The 21,190-nt window shown below is 36.0% G+C and overlaps 3 protein-coding genes across 9 annotated transcripts; 1 reads left to right on the forward strand and 2 right to left on the reverse strand.

The window, feature by feature from the left end:
- Positions 1–1,795: 1,795 nt before the first annotated feature.
- On the reverse strand, positions 1,796–4,037 carry LOC122867615 (interferon a3-like). 4 transcript variants are annotated; one of them, XM_044178620.1, is made up of 7 exons: positions 3,876–4,037; positions 3,397–3,446; positions 3,182–3,266; positions 2,976–3,068; positions 2,623–2,772; positions 2,307–2,390; positions 1,937–2,132 (listed from the first exon to the last, which is right to left on the reverse strand). In XM_044178620.1, exons 2-7 carry the CDS (start codon positions 3,408–3,410, stop codon positions 2,034–2,036), a joined length of 525 nt encoding a protein of 174 aa, XP_044034555.1. In that variant the 5' UTR covers positions 3,411–3,446; positions 3,876–4,037; the 3' UTR covers positions 1,937–2,033. The 4 variants fall into 4 exon arrangements, with proteins under 4 accessions (XP_044034554.1, XP_044034555.1, XP_044034557.1 ...); XM_044178622.1 differs by lacking the exons at positions 3,397–3,446; positions 3,876–4,037 and adding an exon at positions 3,768–3,785; XM_044178621.1 differs by lacking the exon at positions 3,876–4,037 and having other exon boundaries at positions 3,427–3,519.
- A 3,109-nt stretch (positions 4,038–7,146) lies between these two features.
- LOC122867624 (interferon a3-like) lies at positions 7,147–9,189 on the forward strand. 4 transcript variants are annotated; one of them, XM_044178643.1, is made up of 7 exons: positions 7,147–7,308; positions 7,738–7,787; positions 7,918–8,002; positions 8,116–8,208; positions 8,412–8,561; positions 8,793–8,876; positions 9,047–9,189. In XM_044178643.1, the coding sequence occupies exons 2-7, from the start codon at positions 7,774–7,776 to the stop codon at positions 9,143–9,145; spliced, it is 525 nt and encodes a 174-aa protein (XP_044034578.1). In that variant the 5' UTR covers positions 7,147–7,308; positions 7,738–7,773; the 3' UTR covers positions 9,146–9,189. The 4 variants fall into 4 exon arrangements, with proteins under 4 accessions (XP_044034578.1, XP_044034580.1, XP_044034579.1 ...); XM_044178645.1 differs by lacking the exons at positions 7,147–7,308; positions 7,738–7,787 and adding an exon at positions 7,399–7,416; XM_044178644.1 differs by lacking the exon at positions 7,147–7,308 and having other exon boundaries at positions 7,665–7,757.
- Positions 9,190–11,459: 2,270 nt separating this feature from the next.
- Positions 11,460–17,610, reverse strand: cd79b (CD79b molecule, immunoglobulin-associated beta). The gene is made up of 5 exons (XM_044178640.1): positions 17,422–17,610; positions 15,341–15,649; positions 15,082–15,200; positions 13,403–13,456; positions 11,460–12,120 (listed from the first exon to the last, which is right to left on the reverse strand). Exons 1-5 carry the CDS (start codon positions 17,471–17,473, stop codon positions 12,031–12,033), a joined length of 624 nt encoding a protein of 207 aa, XP_044034575.1. The 5' UTR covers positions 17,474–17,610; the 3' UTR covers positions 11,460–12,030.
- Positions 17,611–21,190: the final 3,580 nt, after the last annotated feature.

The following is a 21,190-nucleotide window of genomic DNA, read 5'->3' on the forward strand; positions in this document are numbered from 1 at the left end:
ACATTTGTTTGTTTGTCAATTGCACGCATGCTCACATACTGGCTTTTTTTGTTATTTTGTTATAGTACATATAAGCCTGTACCTCTTCATATCTAACAACACAGATACGAAAATACCGCCGTTACTGCGTGTTTCTTCTTTTACCTAATTAAGAAAACAGAGAAAGCGACAAACATGGGCCTTATCTATTATACATACTTTATTATAAAATTAGTGTAAGTCGCATCGATACTAACAACGCTAAGTAGAAGTAGGAGTAACAGCACTACCACAGCGGTAGTTGTGGATTACGACTAACACCCAAAGGAAGCACAGCATTTGAGGCGTGCTGATGTTGTTGCTCTATCTGCTGACACGCGAGGACTTAATGTTCCCTGTCCTCTGCTGCTCTCCGAGACAGTTCCTGACAACACAGCTCAAAAAAGTTTCAATCACACACTCCACAACTTGTAAACTGTGTAGTAACTCAACCCCGTTACCCCCACACTTTAATAATAATAACTTACCATTTGTTTGCTTTGTTTTTATGTGTTTGTTTCAAAAAATGATAAACTGCATGAAGATGAAATGAAGTAAATGTTAAAACATAGCCTACTAAATCAGTCACATAAAGGTTTAATTAGATTGTGGCAAGTGGTTTTCCCTGGTGGAGAACAATCCATTTCTAATACAACTAAAATCTGGAAATACAGTGATTTACAGCTAATATTCAATAATCAGATGCTTCCTTGGTTCAACAGAGGGTACCATAGTACAATTATTAATTAGATTTTGGATTTTACCTGTTATGGTTGTAAGTTACCTTCCCCTATCTAACCAACACTATTCTCACCTGTTATCATAAACATTTATGTAAAACAGGAGATATCTGAGATAAAATTTGGGAATCAATTTTCACTGGTAAAAAGCAAAACTGATGTACAATGTGAATCCAGTCCGTTCCAGTGTGTAATAATGTGATAAAAACAATAGCCTATTTTATAAAAACAAGATAACATTAGTGTAACTCTATTCTTATTTTATTTTATATAGTTCTAATTATGTATTTTCTACTTTTCTCTCTATTTAACTGTACTTATTTCTGTATTTGTGTCCTGAATTTCCCTTCTGGAGATAAAGATGTTATTCTAAATTAAGTCAATAAAAAGGAGGATAGTAAAATAATGGTCAACAATCATAAAATTGTTTGATTTCCAACATATTTATTTTGTTTTTAAAGGGACAGAAAGCCTACCCTAGAATATTCACTAAATAGAAGAATGCCTAATTCTTGTCCATGAGCTGGATAAAAACACATCAGACAAGAACAAGGAAAATTTAATTTAAAATAAAACCACAAAAGTAGATGAAATGCCAAGTGGATGGATGGATGGATAGACAGGAGGGTTTCCTGCCTATCCATCCATCCATCCATCCATGTGTGATCATAGAGCTACAGTACATATATCAGACAAGAACAATAAATGTTAAATGCAATTTAATATAACCATAAATGTAGATGAAATTATGAAATACAAAGGAAATCCTCCTGTTCCTTTACATATGTGTGCTCATTCTTCAGAAACGTCATGATGCGTGCTGTTATTTCATCATATCGTTGTCTCTCTGTTCAGCTTAAAGATAGACCGGCTAGACTGCTACGTATCTGCTCTAAGAAACGCTTGAATTAAGTTTTCAAACTGCACATATTAAAAGGATGTTGTCTCTGGCTGGAACTCATTAAAACGAAAATGTGCATCCCTTTTGTTTATGTGACAGGAATAAAAACAGCAAACACATTTCCATTTGCTGGAAGAAGTATGATTTTTATTGGCTAAAACATAAAAAATATATAGAAAAATATTCCATTTACTTCAATGCAAATTTAAAAAATAAGCATGTTCATCAACATTGATAAATACATGATCAACTAATAAATACGCAAATAGCTCAATAATTAAATAAATAAATACATTAATAAATACATTAATAAATAAATAAATAACTGCATGTAAGCAAATAAATTAACACATTCTTAATCTGCCAGACAGATTTTAGTTGGTGGTGAGTAGAGATGAAACCAGCAGGTCTGCTCTCATCAGATGCTCTTTGATTTCCTGCCTGATCAGCTCCCAGGCTTCAGCACTGTGGCCCTACAGACAGAAGAATATTATCATTAAAACATGATAGATACTGACATGATAGATAGATAGATAGATAGATAGATAGATAGATAGATAGATAGATAGATAGATAGATAGATAGATAGATAGATAGATAGATAGATAGATAGATAGATAGATAGATAGATAGATAGATAGACTTACCATTTCCTGTAGAACATGGCGTGAGAGTCTCTTGAAATACATGTGCAGCTTCTTGTTCTTCTTCTTGTGGCCGTGGCTCCCAATCTAAATCAATAAAAAGTAAAAAATGATTTTATCATCTTTGTTCATTCATTCAAATGAATCTTCATTACACAGTCCCCACGGCCCTGTTCACTTGGCACATGTACTATTAATTGATCCTTTCGGTCAACAGGATTTAGTGTGACAGGAATCAGTCAAAGGACCCTGATGCATGGCTTTAAGTTTTAAATGTAAGGGAACCAGTCAGGTCACGTTAATCCGCACTGAGACTCACACAGGAGCGAAGGCCGTCAGCCTGCTGGGTCACAACATTGACAAAGTTCTCCACTGTGTTCTCCTCCCATGATGCAGAGCTGTGATCCTCCTCAAACAGGGCAGCCGTCTCCTCCAGAACCTGACCTATGAAACCAAGTTTGTCCTCAGCCTGGAAGAAGAAGAAGAAGAAGAGTCACAGATTACAACAGGGTTACATTTAGGCCACTTTTTGACAGCTGTTTCCAAAACTGGAAAAAGTCAGAACAGATATAATAACCTCTGCAAACCATTCCTCTCGTAAAAGGAGCAAAAATCAAGTCACATCTTTGACGTCTTGTATTTGCATTTAGAAAAAAGTTGAGGATGACTTACTGATGCTGTGGATGCCTGGCTGTACAGATCATTAGGGAAGGCCGCAGTGTGCTTCACTTCAGCATCCTCAGTGCTGTTAGTGGAGTTATTAGCCTGCATCACACACACACAAACACACACACATCAAGAGTTGAAGGACAGGCAAATAGACTCTGAAGACTCATCCAAGAGAGACTTTAAACAATATGCAAATGAAGTACACTCACCATCTTGTCTAGTAGATCCAGAGAGTTTTCACTGTGCTGTTTGAATTTGTGATCCATCCATCTGCAGCTTAGCGAGGAGCCTGCACTGTACAGACCGAGAAGCAGGCAAACAAAGAAAATCCTGTTGAGCATTTTTAGAAACTGTGGTAGAAATTGCCTTTGAATGGAGCAAATACTGATTTCTCTTGTGAAGCAGCTGTTGTGTAGCAGCAGACCTGCAGCGCCTCATTTATAGCAGAACGCACCTATTTCAGTTTCCATACACCTGTGGGAAACACACACTGCGGCTTTCAAAAAGCCGACCTCAACATATGTATAATGTCTCACATTTCGGATTTGAATTAATGTCCTAATGAAAAGAAAACTCTCACAATAGAAGCACAAACAAATGTCGCATCAAAGTTACAATATGTTGAACATGTTTTTCAACATGTTGAAAAAGGCTCCTATGTTGTAACACCATAGAAAATGGATATTACAGAATACCTTTAAAACATAAAGACAAACACAGCTCACTAATCAGAATATTGGAATAGTTTACTACTTTTCGATATCGGAAATTATGGGATTGTTAAAGAAATATTACTGCGAATTTAGAGGCCAAATAGAAAATAGTAGACGCCCACAATGAATTATCCTTGAATGAAATCTCCGTCACTGCTAATGATTTTAGCCTATTTTAATATTTATTTACCTATTCAGTTTTGCTAGTTTACACTGTTTCGAATTTTGCAGATTTCCGATGATGTCATATTGTTTTAATGCCGTCATCACGTCCCTTTGGGTCTGCACGCTGCCCAGTGCGACGGTAAATGTATTTAAAAAACGACATCATTCTTACATTGTTGGAATTGCATCATTAGTTGAGTGTGGATTCATAATAGTCAATAATAAATACTCGTGCAGGCGTCCAGTAGGTGCCAGAAAAGAGGGATTTCCAACAGAGAGAAAATGAAAGCGTCTACGTGGCTGCGGCCTGAAGCTGTGACGCTCATTTATATGAACTGGCCAGTGACATTTCACGTTGTTTTAACAAGAGCATGGCTGTTTAAACTGCAGATTTGAGGTATTTGAACTTTATTTGAGTCTTTTCTTTTCATGCCACTTTCTACTTCAACTCCACTACATCTCAGAGGGAAATACTGTAGTTTTTACTTCAGTACATTCATCTGACAAATTTAGTTACTGGTTACTTTACAGACTGAGATTTCTGCATACAAAACATATACAAACAATACACAAGTCCATTGATTAGTCATTAATCAATTAGTCGACTGACAGAAGATTAATTGGCAACTATTTTGATATTTGTAATAATAAGTCATTTTCCACGTAAAAACCTCTCCTGGTTCCAGCAAGTATTTTAATAATTTTAATGCATTTTTCAAAATGTTGAGGTTTGAACTGTTGGTTGGACAAAACAAACATTTTGACGGTGTCACTTTGGGCTCTGGGTCGTTGTGAGGAATTTCTTACTATTTTCAGAATTTTCACAAACCAAACAATCAATTGATTAATGGAGAAAATAATCAGCAGATTCATCCATGATGAAAATAATCATTAGTTGCAATATGATACAAAACAGTTCAAAATGAGCTCCACCTCAACCAACAGTAAAATCCTTCTTTTATATTAATGAGTAATAATAATCTAATTATATGATATATAATAGTATAACATTGAGTATTTTTACTTTTAATATTTTAAGTACATTTTCCTGATTATACTTTAATACTTTTACTTAAGCAACATTTTCAATGCAGGACTTTTACTTGTATTTTTACAGTGTTGTCTTAATGCTTTTACTTAAGTAAGGATCTGAATACCACTACCTGTGGGACTCTAAATGTTGTGTTTGATGCAAGCTGATATTCTCCAAATAAAACATGGGAGGTGCCTGATGTATCGCTACCAGCCAGAGACAACATCCTTTTAATTTGTGCAGTTTGAAAACTTAATTCAAGCGTTTCTTAGAGCAGCTACGTGGCAGTCTAGCCGGTCAAGCTTTAAGCTGAACAGAGAGACAACTGTACCATGCACTGATTCCATACTTCCTACTACTCAGTGGTGGAAGAAGTACTCACATGTTTACTTAAGTACAAGTAGCAATACAACAGTGTAGAAATACCCTGTTACAAGTCAAAGTCCTGCATTCAAAATGAAGTAAAAGTACAAAATAATGAAAAATGGCTCATTTCAGAAGAATGAAGTTAATTGGTGTGAGTGAAGAGGATGCAGAGGACAGGGTTAGATGGAGGCACATGATTCGCTGTGGCGACCCCTGAAAGGGAACAGCCGAAAGGAAAAGAAGAAGGCTCATTTCAGAAGAATATATGTTATAATATTGGATTATTATATTAATGTGTACATAAATTTAATGTTGCAACTGGTAAAAGTGGAGCTAATTTTCATGACTTTATGCTGGGTATCTTGTGAATAATACATCATAAATTATTTGAAGATTATATTTTGTATTATTAATCTGAACATGCAAAGTAACAAGTCACTAAAGTTATCAAGATAAATGTAGCGGAGTTTAAAGTACAATATTTGCTTCTGAGTTGTAGTGGAGAAGTATAAAGTACCATAAAATGGAAATACTCAAGTAAAGTACAAGTACATTAAACTCATTGACATCGACTGATATCAGAATCTATCTAGCTATCTAGCTTGCATCTATCTAAATAAGAAATCTAAGTAAAATTTGTACAGAGGAAGTTAAATTTGAGGGGCCAGAAAATGATTAAGATTAAAAAGAAAAACAAATACTTTTGTTGCAAAAATTAATGATTGTTGTCTATTTTTTGCTTTTTTGTGAAATAATAGATTGTTTTACCTCATAAAGCTAAAAGATTCATACATAAAATAAAGTATATATAATTAAAATACATGTAGCTTGACTATATAAAAAGCCCACATGTTCATACTAAAGTCAAAACATGTGATGAGGTGTCAATCAAGTAGATATTGCTTCATTTGAAGACAAGGCTTTTATTGTTAGAAAAGGATAATTTAGGTCTATATTATATGATTTATCATCAGTTTGACACCCTTCAATTTATGTTTGTTTTTAATGCACGGGATAGAAAGAGCATTCACTGAATAAACTAATGTCACATGTACTGTAGTTTTACAGTAATAGCCTCATCTGATTCACATCTCTTGCCTTTATGGGTGTTTGAAATTAATACACATGCAATGCAATAAAAACAACATGCTACAAAACACAAATTGAAAATACAAATTACAACAAAAGTTAAAAAAAAGGCTTAACCAAAGCAAATATTATACATTACATATTTTACTACACTATATTACATTTGATATTCTATGTTACACTGCTGTACTATACTGTATATTTTATACTATATTACTACATTTCACTGTATACTGCATTTATTGCATACTCGCCTTTATTCTACTGTATTGTGTTAATATGTTATACTGTTTCATTGCATTATATACTATATAATATTTCTATATTAATACATACAAACACTAAGTATTATTACTTTATCATATTATATATTAGTCTGGGGTTTGCTGTTTACACATACTATACCTGCTGACTTTGCTGCTACTAATCACACCACTATGTCACTCTTATCTTATCTTAAGACACATGTTTATCCTCTTCCGCCATTTCATGAATTACAGTCCTAATATGACAATGTGATCTCCATATTTATTTATACCAGGCTGAAATTAATCGAATCTGTAAATTAAGAGATGAAGGACAATCCCCATCTCCGCAGGCTGGTTCTCACGTTTAAACAGCCATGCTCTTGTTAAAACAACGTGAAATGTCACTGGCCAGTTCATATAAATGAGCGTCACAGCTTCAGGCCGCAGCCACGTAGACGCTTTCATTTTCTCTCTGTTGGAAATCCCTCTTTTCTGGCACCTACTGGACGCCTGCACGAGTATTTATTATTGACTATTATGAATCCACACTCAACTAATGATGCAATTCCAACAATGTAAGAATGATGTCGTTTTTTAAATACATTTACCGTCGCACTGGGCAGCGTGCAGACCCAAAGGGACGTGATGACGGCATTAAAACAATATGACATCATCGGAAATCTGCAAAATTCGAAACAGTGTAAACTAGCAAAACTGAATAGGTAAATAAATATTAAAATAGGCTAAAATCATTAGCAGTGACGGAGATTTCATTCAAGGATAATTCATTGTGGGCGTCTACTATTTTCTATTTGGCCTCTAAATTCGCAGTAATATTTCTTTAACAATCCCATAATTTCCGATATCGAAAAGTAGTAAACTATTCCAATATTCTGATTAGTGAGCTGTGTTTGTCTTTATGTTTTAAAGGTATTCTGTAATATCCATTTTCTATGGTGTTACAACATAGGAGCCTTTTTCAACATGTTGAAAAACATGTTCAACATATTGTAACTTTGATGCGACATTTGTTTGTGCTTCTATTGTGAGAGTTTTCTTTTCATTAGGACATTAATTCAAATCCGAAATGTGAGACATTATACATATGTTGAGGTCGGCTTTTTGAAAGCCGCAGTGTGTGTTTCCCACAGGTGTATGGAAACTGAAATAGGTGCGTTCTGCTATAAATGAGGCGCTGCAGGTCTGCTGCTACACAACAGCTGCTTCACAAGAGAAATCAGTATTTGCTCCATTCAAAGGCAATTTCTACCACAGTTTCTAAAAATGCTCAACAGGATTTTCTTTGTTTGCCTGCTTCTCGGTCTGTACAGTGCAGGCTCCTCGCTAAGCTGCAGATGGATGGATCACAAATTCAAACAGCACAGTGAAAACTCTCTGGATCTACTAGACAAGATGGTGAGTGTACTTCATTTGCATATTGTTTAAAGTCTCTCTTGGATGAGTCTTCAGAGTCTATTTGCCTGTCCTTCAACTCTTGATGTGTGTGTGTTTGTGTGTGTGTGATGCAGGCTAATAACTCCACTAACAGCACTGAGGATGCTGAAGTGAAGCACACTGCGGCCTTCCCTAATGATCTGTACAGCCAGGCATCCACAGCATCAGTAAGTCATCCTCAACTTTTTTCTAAATGCAAATACAAGACGTCAAAGATGTGACTTGATTTTTGCTCCTTTTACGAGAGGAATGGTTTGCAGAGGTTATTATATCTGTTCTTACTTTTTCCAGTTTTGGAAACAGCTGTCAAAAAGTGGCCTAAATGTAACCCTGTTGTAATCTGTGACTCTTCTTCTTCTTCTTCTTCCAGGCTGAGGACAAACTTGGTTTCATAGGTCAGGTTCTGGAGGAGACGGCTGCCCTGTTTGAGGAGGATCACAGCTCTGCATCATGGGAGGAGAACACAGTGGAGAACTTTGTCAATGTTGTGACCCAGCAGGCTGACGGCCTTCGCTCCTGTGTGAGTCTCAGTGCGGATTAACGTGACCTGACTGGTTCCCTTACATTTAAAACTTAAAGCCATGCATCAGGGTCCTTTGACTGATTCCTGTCACACTAAATCCTGTTGACCGAAAGGATCAATTAATAGTACATGTGCCAAGTGAACAGGGCCGTGGGGACTGTGTAATGAAGATTCATTTGAATGAATGAACAAAGATGATAAAATCATTTTTACTTTTTATTGATTTAGATTGGGAGCCACGGCCACAAGAAGAAGAACAAGAAGCTGCACATGTATTTCAAGAGACTCTCACGCCATGTTCTACAGGAAATGGTAAGTCTATCTATCTATCTATCTATCTATCTATCTATCTATCTATCTATCTATCTATCTATCTATCTATCTATCTATCTATCTATCTATCTATCTATCTATCTATCTATCTATCTATCTATCATGTCAGTATCTATCATGTTTTAATGATAATATTCTTCTGTCTGTAGGGCCACAGTGCTGAAGCCTGGGAGCTGATCAGGCAGGAAATCAAAGAGCATCTGATGAGAGCAGACCTGCTGGTTTCATCTCTACTCACCACCAACTAAAATCTGTCTGGCAGATTAAGAATGTGTTAATTTATTTGCTTACATGCAGTTATTTATTTATTTATTAATGTATTTATTAATGTATTTATTTATTTAATTATTGAGCTATTTGCGTATTTATTAGTTGATCATGTATTTATCAATGTTGATGAACATGCTTATTTTTTAAATTTGCATTGAAGTAAATGGAATATTTTTCTATATATTTTTTATGTTTTAGCCAATAAAAATCATACTTCTTCCAGCAAATGGAAATGTGTTTGCTGTTTTTATTCCTGTCACATAAACAAAAGAGATGCACATTTTCGTTTTAATGAGTTCCAGCCAGAGACAACATCCTTTTAATATGTGCAGTTTGAAAACTTAATTCAAGCGTTTCTTAGAGCAGATACGTAGCAGTCTAGCCGGTCTATCTTTAAGCTGAACAGAGAGACAACGATATGATGAAATAACAGCACGCATCATGACGCTTTCTGAAGAATGAGCACACATATGTAAAGGAACAGGAGGATTTCCTTTGTATTTCATAATTTCATCTACATTTATGGTTATATTAAATTGCATTTAACATTTATTGTTCTTGTCTGATATATGTACTGTAGCTCTATGATCACACATGGATGGATGGATGGATAGATAGGCAGGAAACCCTCCTGTCTATCCATCCATCCATCCACTTGGCATTTCATCTACTTTTGTGGTTTCATTTTAAATTAAATTTTCCTTGTTCTTGTCTGATGTGTTTTTATCCAGCTCATGGACAAGAATTAAGCATTCTTCTATTTAGTGAATATTCTAGGTAGGCTTTCTGTCCCTTTAAAAACAAAATAAATATGTTGGAAATCAAACAATTTTATGATTGTTGACCATTATTTTACTATCCTCCTTTTTATTGACTTAATTTAGAATAACATCTTTATCTCCAGAAGGGAAATTCAGGACACAAATACAGAAATAAGTACAGTTAAATAGAGAGAAAAGTAGAAAATACATAATTAGAACTATATAAAATAAAATAAGAATAGAGTTACACTAATGTTATCTTGTTTTTATAAAATAGGCTATTGTTTTTATCACATTATTACACACTGGAACGGACTGGATTCACATTGTACATCAGTTTTGCTTTTTACCAGTGAAAATTGATTCCCAAATTTTATCTCAGATATCTCCTGTTTTACATAAATGTTTGTGATAACAGGTGAGAATAGTGTTGGTTAGATAGGGGAAGGTAACTTACAACCATAACAGGTAAAATCCAAAATCTAATCAATAATTGTACTATGGTACCCTCTGTTGAACCAAGGAAGCATCTGATTATTGAATATCACTGTATTTCCAGATTTTAGTTGTATTAGAAATGGATTGTTCTCCACCAGGGAAAACCACTTGCCACAATCTAATTAAACCTTTATGTGACTGATTTAGTAGGCTATGTTTTAACATTTACTTCATTTCATCTTCATGCAGTTTATCATTTTTTGAAACAAACACATAAAAACAAAGCAAACAAATGGTAAGTTATTGTTATTAAAGTGTGGGGGTAACGGGGTTGAGTTACTACACAGTTTACAAGTTGTGGAGTGTGTGATTGAAACTTTTTTGAGCTGTGTTGTCAGGAACTGTCTCGGAGAGCAGCAGAGGACAGGGAACATTAAGTCCTCGCGTGTCAGCAGATAGAGCAACAACATCAGCACGCCTCAAATGCTGTGCTTCCTTTGGGTGTTAGTCGTAATCCACAACTACCGCTATCTATCTATCTATCTATCTATCTATCTATCTATCTATCTATCTATCTATCTATCTATCTATCTATCTATCTATCTATCTATCTATCTATCTATCTATCTATCTATCTATCTATCTATCTATCTATCATGTCAGTATCTATCATGTTTTAATGATAATATTCTTCTGTCTGTAGGGCCACAGTGCTGAAGCCTGGGAGCTGATCAGGCAGGAAATCAAAGAGCATCTGATGAGAGCAGACCTGCTGGTTTCATCTCTACTCACCACCAACTAAAATCTGTCTGGCAGATTAAGAATGTGTTAATTTATTTGCTTACATGCAGTTATTTATTTATTTATTAATGTATTTATTTATTTAATTATTGAGCTATTTGCGTATTTATTAGTTGATCATGTATTTATCATTGTTGATGAACATTTATTTATTAATGTATTTATTTATTTGATTAATTGTTTGTGTATTTATTAGCTGCTTGGCTGATATTATATTATACACCCAACCAGTGTCTTAATAAATTACTATGTTGTTGATCAACTTGCTGTAGTAAAATAAAATCTTTCTCCAGCAAATGAAAATGTTTTTATTGTTTTTATTCCTGTTACATAAACCACAGGTATACAGATTGTTTAATATAATCACACAACAGAAACAAGTGGAGCCTTGCTCAGGCTCTGATGCACACAAGATTTATGTAACATTTTCTCTCACAAAGATTTGTGATGAGCATGTTCTTAAATAATTAGAGAGAGAGAAAGATTATAAAAATCATACACAGCACTTCTTATTTAAAACACAAAAAAAAAGCCTCTTGAAGCACCAAAAATGTCAGCTGAAATGTCAGCTGTCGAGTCTCAGTTGTAGAATGGTTCCTTTAAACTTCAGTGGACTTGAAATCACATCTGATTAATTCAATCCAGTGTTACTAAATAGCATAAAATTAACAGCACATGTGCACATATACAGTAGCAAGCATGTTAGAATAAGCTGTTTACCAACAAACATTGTACTAGAAGAAAAGGACAAATCTCCCCATCTGAGCAGGCCCATTAAGGACTCTAGACAATGTATAATTTTAGTCGTAAGTTATTGTAAGGTTGTATATTTGACATCTCGTCATCTTAATAGTAGTTCAGTCTCACTCCCATGGGGCCTCAGCTCCTTCAGCCTGCGCATACACAGAGAGTTCTTCATACAGACCTCCTCCACATGTCTCAATCGCCAAGCCCTGAGAGACGGAAATAAGTCAGTTTTAGTCAATTAACATATGTTTAAGTCCCACGTGGCTCTGAGAAATCCTAGTTAAAGTTACAGTTCATGCCTATGTTTGGGCATTTCTGCACAGCTTTATTTTGCATAGTGAATGATTCAGACACGACTCTTAAGATAAAGATATGCAGCTGCTAAATGTCACAGCAGAGTAGTTGACATTTAAATATCTTAAATGCAATTAGTATTAATATCTCTGTTGTTCCTTACTGTTATAACCTTGAGTTATGGAGTTTATGAATGTCCTACAATTTCATCACACTGTTTAACACAACTATTGTTCCATGAGAGAAACTGTGCTCACAATTAACTGAGTATCCCATCGCAGCACATTAAATTTCACATTATTATGGTAAAACAGCATTCTCTCATTTTAAGAACATGTCAGACATTTTCTCACTAAACGAGAAGATTGTTCATGTTTTTCTTAGAAGAAGACTTGATGACTGCAAAGCCTCAGGTCTCCCAAAAAAGTGTAAATCAATAGCAGCTTGTACTGAATGCTGCTCCTTGTACCAAAAAGTTAGTCAAACAGCTATATTAAAGTTACCTTCTGCAGTTTTGGACCCAAACTCTGGAACGTAATCATCAGTGGAGTCTTTAAAGTGCCTTCCTATTTACTTCCTTTTAACTTGAAGTTATTACTAGGCTACTATATTTCATTATAAATCCTTTAGTATTTTTCTCGACTTTCCCTGTTTTTGACTGTAGAGGTCCATGTATTTAGGATGTCTGCTTCCTTTTGCTAATTGTTTTCTTGTATATTAATGTAAAGCACTCTAAGCCCAAATTTTTGTATGTAAAATCATACATAAAAGTTCTTCTTCTATGATGTTTATGAGAAGACAAAAGCAATAAAAATCCAATTTTCAACCCACAAATTTTACTTTCCAGTGTTACTGTGTAATTTTTCATACAATAAAAGCAAACTAAAGGTACTTCCACATATCCTACTTTATAGGTTCATGTTCATAAATGACAAAAACTGAGCTGCATCGACAGAACAAGATCAAAGTTGTGGTTTTGAGTTCAGTGGTGCAAGCATGACTGATGATAGTGTGTGTGTGTGTGTGTGTCCTGCTGTCTTTTTCTTGCACATGTATTGTTATGTAAAACACACACAGCTGTGATGTGTGTTCACTGTGACATGTCTTCACAAATGCAACCAGTAAATAACCACTTATGGCAAAAAGAAATGACTTTGTCTTTATTACTGTAAAATAGAGACATTCCCAACAAACCTCGTAGATGTGATCAGTTTCAGGCTCCTCGTATATGCTGTCCCCCTTTTCAGACTGTTGAAATTAAAGAAAGAAGACATGAAAAAGAGAAATAAATAATGCAGTGTACATAATACACCAAAAATGAACAAATATAAAGGTGAAAAATATGTGACTCTGGCCTTGGCAGTAACTGTTGGAAATGGCAATGTGAAGTAGATCATGGAACACTCTAATCAAGACTAGCTAGCTTAGCTGTGCTTCTTCAAAATGTGCTGAAAAATGGGTAACGTTAAAATGTGTGTAGTTTTAGGTTGTAACAACACCTGTTACAGCAGTATACCCTTTCACCAAAGGCAGAAAGGTAAACCTTTTTTGAGGAAATGGATAAACCCCTTAAGGAAGGACAGAAAAGTGCTCACTAGAGGTACTTTATCAAGTGTGGCTATCATTTAGACATCAGAACTGTTGCTATGGAAACCGCACTGGAGGCTAACTTCTTGGTGGCTAACATTAGCGCTTTCGGTGTAAAAAAGCTTCATACACTGAACTAAATTAGGTAAGTGCTATCTTTCAGCTTGAGCAGCTCTGGTAACTTGTCACAAGTTATGTAAAAAAAGAAGGTTCTGATGCACACAAGATTAGTGTAGTTATTGCTAGGCAACTATATTTCATTATATATATATATATATTATATAGTCATAATGGCCACTGGCATTCATTCTTTATCATTATCAATGCACTTCTGGCTAGCAGAGATAGCAGAGATGTGCTGTTTCTTTGCAACATGTGTCTGGTGAGCAAAGTGGTATTTATCTGTGTAAAACGGTTTGTAGCTTTGCACGTAACATGTAGAAAGTAGCAGCAGTAGTTAGTTGTTTTAATAGCTTTATAAGTACAGTTACAGGTGGTACTGAGGTGAATTTGATTAAGCTAATCAATGCAAGAGACAGCACACAGTGGTCCTAGTTTTATTTATTTATTCTCAGGTTTTTGTTTTTATATTGTAGTTATTGCTAATTATTTATGGATTTTTATCATATTTTGCCTCTTAACAACCTCATTTGCATAGTTGCTGTAACACTGCAATTTATAGTACTCTATCCATTTAGCTATCGATCATGACTAACCTTTACAATAACAAAACATGTCCTGACATTTATTGGGAATGTTGTTGTCTGCTGTAGTGTGCAGTGCAGTGTTTCTCTGTTTTATAAAAATGTAAATTGAATATCTTTGGGTTTCGGACTTTTGGTCAGACAAGACAAGCAATGTGAAGACTTTACCTTGGGCTCAGGGAACTTGTTAACAATTAATTGATAAATCACAAGTGTTATTTAAGGATTAATGAACATAATCATTAGTTGTTGCCTTAGTTAAAACCGTGCACACAAACCACCAGCCAAATGCAGGCAGGCCTATGTTTTGGCTTGGACCTGTCAACATGTCTATAGTGTTGTAGACATTTTGTCAGATCTTTTGCCTGTTCTGTTTTTTAAAAAAAAGCTGATAAAAAAGACGTTTGTCTCATCTACTTCTACCTTGATTTTTAGTTGATCTTGACACTGAATATGAATATTGTTATGCACATCCTCATTTCTATTCCATCTAATTCCTATTCAAGTCCTGCACTAAACACAGCCGTGCAGTCTGGTTAAGCACAGATTTGTCTCAAGTGTTTTGTTCATCTTGTTCCTCACCATGTTTCGTTTGCGTAGCAGTATAGCAGCAATACACACAGCCAACAGCAGGCCCTGGAGGATAATGAGACCATCCTTCATCCTGGTCCTGTACAGTGCCTTCTTATGGTCAAAAGGTCCTGTGAGAGGAAAGATGTGTGTGTTGGTGGTGTTTTTTTTTTCTTTCAAAAGTGAACTAGTACAGACCTCAATAAATGACCACTCAAAGTAAGATGTGTCTGTAGGTCTGCATAAGACACATGTTGTCCCAGCCACTTACTGACAACTTGAACTTCGGTCCCAGGTCCCCATAAACTGTTGTTTAACTTGCAGAAGTACACTCCACTGTCCTCTACGTACAGATCATGGATGAAGAGAAAGGTTTTGTCGGGCACATTGGTTACAATTTTAATCCTTTGTCCGGCCACAACCTCTGTTTTTTCAGCATCGTACTTAGCAGCCTTGTACCACTGCGCACTGTGTGACAGATGTGGCCGTGAGAGCAGACAGCGAATGCCCACAGAGCGGCGAGTTTTCACAGCATAGAACCGGGGCTGCTGGGTGACCAGCGGGGCTTGGTTCAGGGCCACTGAGTAGACAAAAGAAGGTTGAGGGACAGTGTGACACAGTGACAGCAGTAGTTACTGTAATCTCTCTAGACAAACATTTATGCAGATGATTTGGCTATATTTTGTCCTTGCAGTGCTGGTCTTCAGCAGTTGATAAGTATACTGTATGCCCCCAATATGATGCTGGTTTTGACATCACATTTAATGTGAAGAGGATAGAAAATTACGAGTTCTACTTAAGCAGCAGAGGTGCTCTTAAAGTCATAAGTGAGGTCAAATATCTTGGTCATAATTTTACAGTTGACGTAAGGGATGTTAGAGTTATACAAATCATATCCAATGATGTTTTTGTGTTTTGGGCTTACTTTATGCCCATACTCCTCACCTATGGAGGTGTAGGTATCGAAAAATAAGTATGCAGAGACTTACAGTTGCTTAAAGTGATGAGGATGTTAATTGTAATTATTAGTGTTGCAAATAATAATTATTTTTATTTTTGATTAGTCTGTTATATTTGTAATCATTTAGTGAATAAAATGTGAGAGAAATGTAAAACAAAAAAAATGCCCTGCAGAAGTTCCCAGAGCCCAAGGTGATGGCTGCACATTGCTTTTTTTGTCCAACCAAACATAAAAAACCAAAAGATGTAAAATTTACAATGACATAAAACACAGAAAAGCAGCATGTTCTTATCTTTGAAAACCTGCAACCAGAGAATGTTTGGCATTTTACTTGATAAATGACATAAATACATTTTCTGTAAATTGACTAATAAATGAATCGACTAATTGTGTCAGCTCTGAACACCATGTTGTTATTGTAGGGTGAGACAACATGCAGATATCATGGACCAAAAGTCTGCTTAATCCATCTTCTGAAATGTAAAGATTTGCTGCTTTTAATTGATTGTAAATTTAATTTTTGGACTTTTGGTTCGATAAAACAAGTCACCTTTGGCTCTGAGAAATTTCTCATAGACTAAACATTTATTCTATTTATCTGAAAAACAATCGTCAGATTACTTGTAATCAAACGAATCGTTAGTTGCATTACTAGATTAATCAAGTAATCGTTTCAGGACTGGTAGTCATGTGTTTATCACCATCATGTCAGGCAGTGAAAAGGAATGTTTTGTATAAATGTATATGTAGGACAAGGTGGAGGATAATAGAAGTAATGCATTGGTTAATCCAACCTAAAGCTGCATCATGTTATACATCAAAGTTATGGTGATTTTGTTGTTCAAGTTTATATAACCATGTTGGAAATAAGTAGTTTATGCAATAGTTTGTTTTTAATGTTTGCTATACAGAGTATATTTTTAATTCAAAATGTGTATCCTTTTCTTTCGTATCTGTTGTTGCCATTATCTTCCTCTAAAAACAGACTACAAGTCTGAAATAAAGTAATCTGATGGTCAGTTAATAAAATGGGATAACTTGGTCTAGGTATACTGTATACAGTTTATATGATAAACAAGAAGATATCAGTCTTTGTCTCAGAAGAGAACTTCCTCTTTCCCCCACAGATGGCCAGGAAGTAATGGTATTGTGGAGTCAAAAATAACATGCAAAACACTTGTATGCAGTGAAGCTGTATAAACAGACATAAAAATTACAATTAAATGACTGCGTAAAGCTTTATGAAATGTTTAGGCTAATTATATTGCTGTAATAACATTCAGCGGTTTGCTAATGTTAACATTTAGTATGAAGACAGTAATTGTTGTTTGCATCATTTTAATTTTTCAGTCACTAATTCAATTGATCATATTGCAAGAGTTTACATTTACCTGAGATATTGATCAAAGCAAGCCCACAGTATCCAGCCAGAAACCAGCGCATAGTGACATGCAAAAGAAAAATATCTCCAACGCTGATGTCCACACGTGTGTCTGAACCTCTCTGCAGTCATGAAAATGTTGTGAACAAGGAGAAGAAGTATCTGCACCAGTGGGTGTGCTGTCTGTCACTACACATGGTTTACTGTCAGGCAAATGAGCGGAAGAGCACTGTAGCGTCCAACCAAAATAACTTTGAACTGCCCACACTTTTAACATTAAAAACCTGTCAAATGTCATTCACATATGTTCCATTTTTAGCGACAAATGAAACAATGTTGTAAACCTGAACATTAGGGGGGTTGAAATACATTTTTGGGGGGCTTTGAGACAATTTGTAGGATAACAACAAACATTTACAGTATATGATACCAAATTATAATCAGGTCTAGGGCTAGGTATTGTTTGACATTTCTGATACTTGTGCCAACACAATACTAGAGTTTCAGTATCGATACCACAAATATACTTTTCTCTATTTTTGTGCTTTTTGAAAAGTGAGTAGCCTCTGAATCTATCCTGACATTTGTCAAACAGAACAATGTGAAAAGGAAGTGAAAATGAATGCCTACGATAATGCCTATTATTGGCTCTCATTTATGGATCAGTAAATGTGCACATACCAAAGAAGGAAATTTATATTAGTATGGTAGCCACAGTGTACACAGAAAAGTTTAGTTTGATTATTTTATTGGGCATGAGTAAGGATGGAAGGTGTTTTGCCACATGATTTCACATATTTTATTGATGGTATTAGATATCACTGTCTTTGGTTTGTTTAGTTGCAGAAGAGCACCCCATGCTTAATGTTAGTATTGACTCAAAAGATCAAGTCAAAAGATTAGTAAGTATATACTAAAATATGTGATTTAACAATGTAAAATGCAGAGAAAAAAGTAAACAAGCAGTATATGGGCTTTTGTTTTGTCTGTACATGTGTGTGTGTGTGTGTGTGTGTGTGCTTGGAACCAGAAGTGGCTTGTTTATCACAGTTGGGAAGGCATATTGGTTCTTATAGCTAGTCATAAAAATACTAAAATTCTAGTTTAGACTGGATTTTCTTGCTGAACAACAGTATCATCCACGCTGTGAGGTTCTACGGTTCTCTAGGGAAGGCATAGCAGTGTCAACATGTCTGTGTGTCGTTCGGTGGGTTTGACTGATCCCCCACTTTGGTCCAGACTAAAATATCTCAGCAACTATTGGACGGATTGCAATGAAATTTTGTACAGACATTCATGGTCCCCGGAGAATGTATCCTAATGACTTTGGTGATCCCCTGACTTTACCTCTAGTGCTACCAGCGGGTCAAAGTTTTCACTTGTTCGGTGAAATATCACCACTGTACTGGATGGATTGGCACAATGTTTGGTACAGACAGTCATGGTTCCCACATGATGTGTCCTATGGACATTGGTGATCTCCTGATTTTCCCTCTAGCGCCACCATGAGGTTGACGTTTGTGGTTTTGAGTGAACAGTCTCAACTAATTTATGGTTTGCCTTGAAATTTGGTACAGACATTCATGTCAGCATCAGGATGAATTGTAATACGTTTTGTGATCCCCTGGCTTGTCATCTAGCACCATCATCAGGTCAAAATTTTTATTTATCCAATACTTTGGTTTATGACCATATACCTGCAAAACTAATGAGCCTCAGCTGTGTTTTGTGAAAATTAGCTAATGTTAGCATGCTAAAACTGAGGTGGTAAACATGGTAAACCTCAATATGTTAGCATTTTCATGCTCCACAGAGCTGCTGCAACATCCACATGCAGTCAAGAGTGAAGTTTTCAGGTCAGCCTAGCTGATCACTTCCCTAATTCCCTAAGCTAATATGCATTTTACAGCACTCAGCTTTTTATCTACTGTATGATGTTTGATCAGTTTTCAGTGTGTGAGCAGGAGATACTGCCGCCTCCATCAACCATGTGGTGCTGACAGGAAATACTGTACTGTAATTATTATAATTAAGAGGTGAGGTGACTTAGAATATCAGTCATGTATAAGCAATGGTGGCTGCCCAAAAATTATTTAAATCAAGCATAGCAGTCAGAGGTTGGAGCTATTACTATTAACGATAAGACGATTAATATATCAGTGAATTAACAGAAAATTAATCTTCAACAATTTTGATAATCGATTAATCATTTAAGTCAATTTTCAAGATAAAATGCCAAACATTTTATAGTTCCAGCTTCTGAAATGTGAGTATTTTTTGCTTTTCCTTGTTATGGTAAAAACATATCTTTGGGCTTTGGACTGTTGGACGAAACAAGACATTTGAAGAAGTCACCTTGGACTCTAGGAAATTGTTGGACTCTAGGAAATTGTTACTGACATTTTCACATTACAACACAGAGCCCAAGAAGTGCCCACCGGCTCAGAGGGTAAGAAGAAAGAGGAAAGGCATGTCCAGAATGCACTCTCAGCCTGTGGTTATCCTACTTGGGCTATCAACAAAGTTAAAAGGACAAAAGTGTAACAGAACCAAGAAGGAATGGTGTCTCCATTCCTTATGTATCTGGACTGTCTGAAAAACTACAAAGGATCTTTAGACAGCACGATGTTCCTGTTTTCTTTAAACCAGGCAACACTTTAAGACAGAAACTCGTTCACCCTAAGGACATGTTACCCACGCAAAAACAGAGCAATGTAGTCTACTCCATTCAGTGCAGTGAGGAAAACTGCAAAGAACGGTACATAGGTGAGACCAAACAGCCACTTCACAAAAGACTTTATCAGCACAGACGACACGCTAACTCAGGATTACAGAGCGCCGTGCATTTGCATCTAAAAGCTACAAACCACACATTTGAAGACAGTGAGGTGAAGATTCTAAGTAGAGAGAAGAGTTGGTTTGAACGGGGCGTCAAGGAAGCCATATTTGTTAAAAAAGAGAAACCCCTCTTTGAACAGAAATGGTGGTCTGAGATTCAATCTGCCCAACATTTACCACAGTGTATTAGCACCTTGGTCACGCCAATCACATGCTAATCAGGTACTTCACAGTGATGAGGTAGATGCAGCCAGAAAACAATAGGCCTGATTACTGATTACTGGGCCATCTTGGAAACTATTAGGTCAGTTTCAGGTGAAACTAGCTATTAACAGATACTCAGGCAGATTCCTTCCTGAGGGCAGGGCTTATGTAACACAGAGTAGCTGAAATTTCTAATTCCCGTCCCATTTTGTCACAATTGAGAATGACGTCCAGATGGGAGCCGAACCGTCTTGATTCTGAAAACAGGATCCAGATGACTACGACTGAAACCTTTTCTATGACATTTTCACTGTTTTCTCATGTTTTATAGACCAAATATCAAGAAAATAATCAGCAGATTTATCGATAGTTAAAATAATCATTAGTTGCAGCTCTAATTACTTGTGCTTGCTGGATATTAAGCCTCTCCTGGTGAAAATAGTCGCAGGAAATAAAGTGCCATTACTCTGCCAGGCAGCCAAAACTGAAAGCACCAACACACACATTTGCAGAGCAACTCTCCAGCTGAGCCCACATCACGCTTAAGTAACCTCAGGCAGTACTGGGCAAGGCATAGCATCCAACCACAAAAATATGTAAATAAATCAGACACCCCATCTCCTTATTTCTTGTAAGAGGCAGTGCTTATCTTTGTCTGGCACTAACACACAAAAAATAGCAACTGGGCAAGCGAGCTGTGTACTGCACTGTATACTGTAGTGCTGAAATGAATAGTT

Source organism: Siniperca chuatsi, linkage group LG20 (assembly GCF_020085105.1).
Source record: "Siniperca chuatsi isolate FFG_IHB_CAS linkage group LG20, ASM2008510v1, whole genome shotgun sequence".
NCBI classification, from domain to species: Eukaryota; Metazoa; Chordata; class Actinopteri; order Centrarchiformes; family Sinipercidae; genus Siniperca; species Siniperca chuatsi.

Bases quoted from the DNA above. Each gene is read 5' to 3' on its own strand.
- LOC122867615 (XM_044178619.1), bottom strand. From the start codon at position 3,313: ATGCTCAACAGGATTTTCTTTGTTTGCCTGCTTCTCGGTCTGTACAGT. The intron at 2,773-2,975 runs GTAAGTCATCCT...TTCTTCTTCCAG, and splicing joins GCCAGGCATCCACAGCATCA to GCTGAGGACAAACTTGGTTT. The intron at 2,391-2,622 runs GTGAGTCTCAGT...TTATTGATTTAG, and splicing joins CTGACGGCCTTCGCTCCTGT to ATTGGGAGCCACGGCCACAA.
- LOC122867624 (XM_044178642.1), top strand. From the start codon at position 7,871: ATGCTCAACAGGATTTTCTTTGTTTGCCTGCTTCTCGGTCTGTACAGT. The intron at 8,003-8,115 runs GTGAGTGTACTT...TGTGTGATGCAG, and splicing joins TGGATCTACTAGACAAGATG to GCTAATAACTCCACTAACAG. The intron at 8,209-8,411 runs GTAAGTCATCCT...TTCTTCTTCCAG, and splicing joins GCCAGGCATCCACAGCATCA to GCTGAGGACAAACTTGGTTT.
- cd79b (XM_044178640.1), bottom strand. From the start codon at position 17,473: ATGCGCTGGTTTCTGGCTGGATACTGTGGGCTTGCTTTGATCAATATC. The intron at 15,650-17,421 runs GTAAATGTAAAC...TTGTCTACTCAG, and splicing joins TGCTTTGATCAATATCTCAG to TGGCCCTGAACCAAGCCCCG. The intron at 15,201-15,340 runs GTAAGTGGCTGG...TTCCTCTCACAG, and splicing joins GACCGAAGTTCAAGTTGTCA to GACCTTTTGACCATAAGAAG.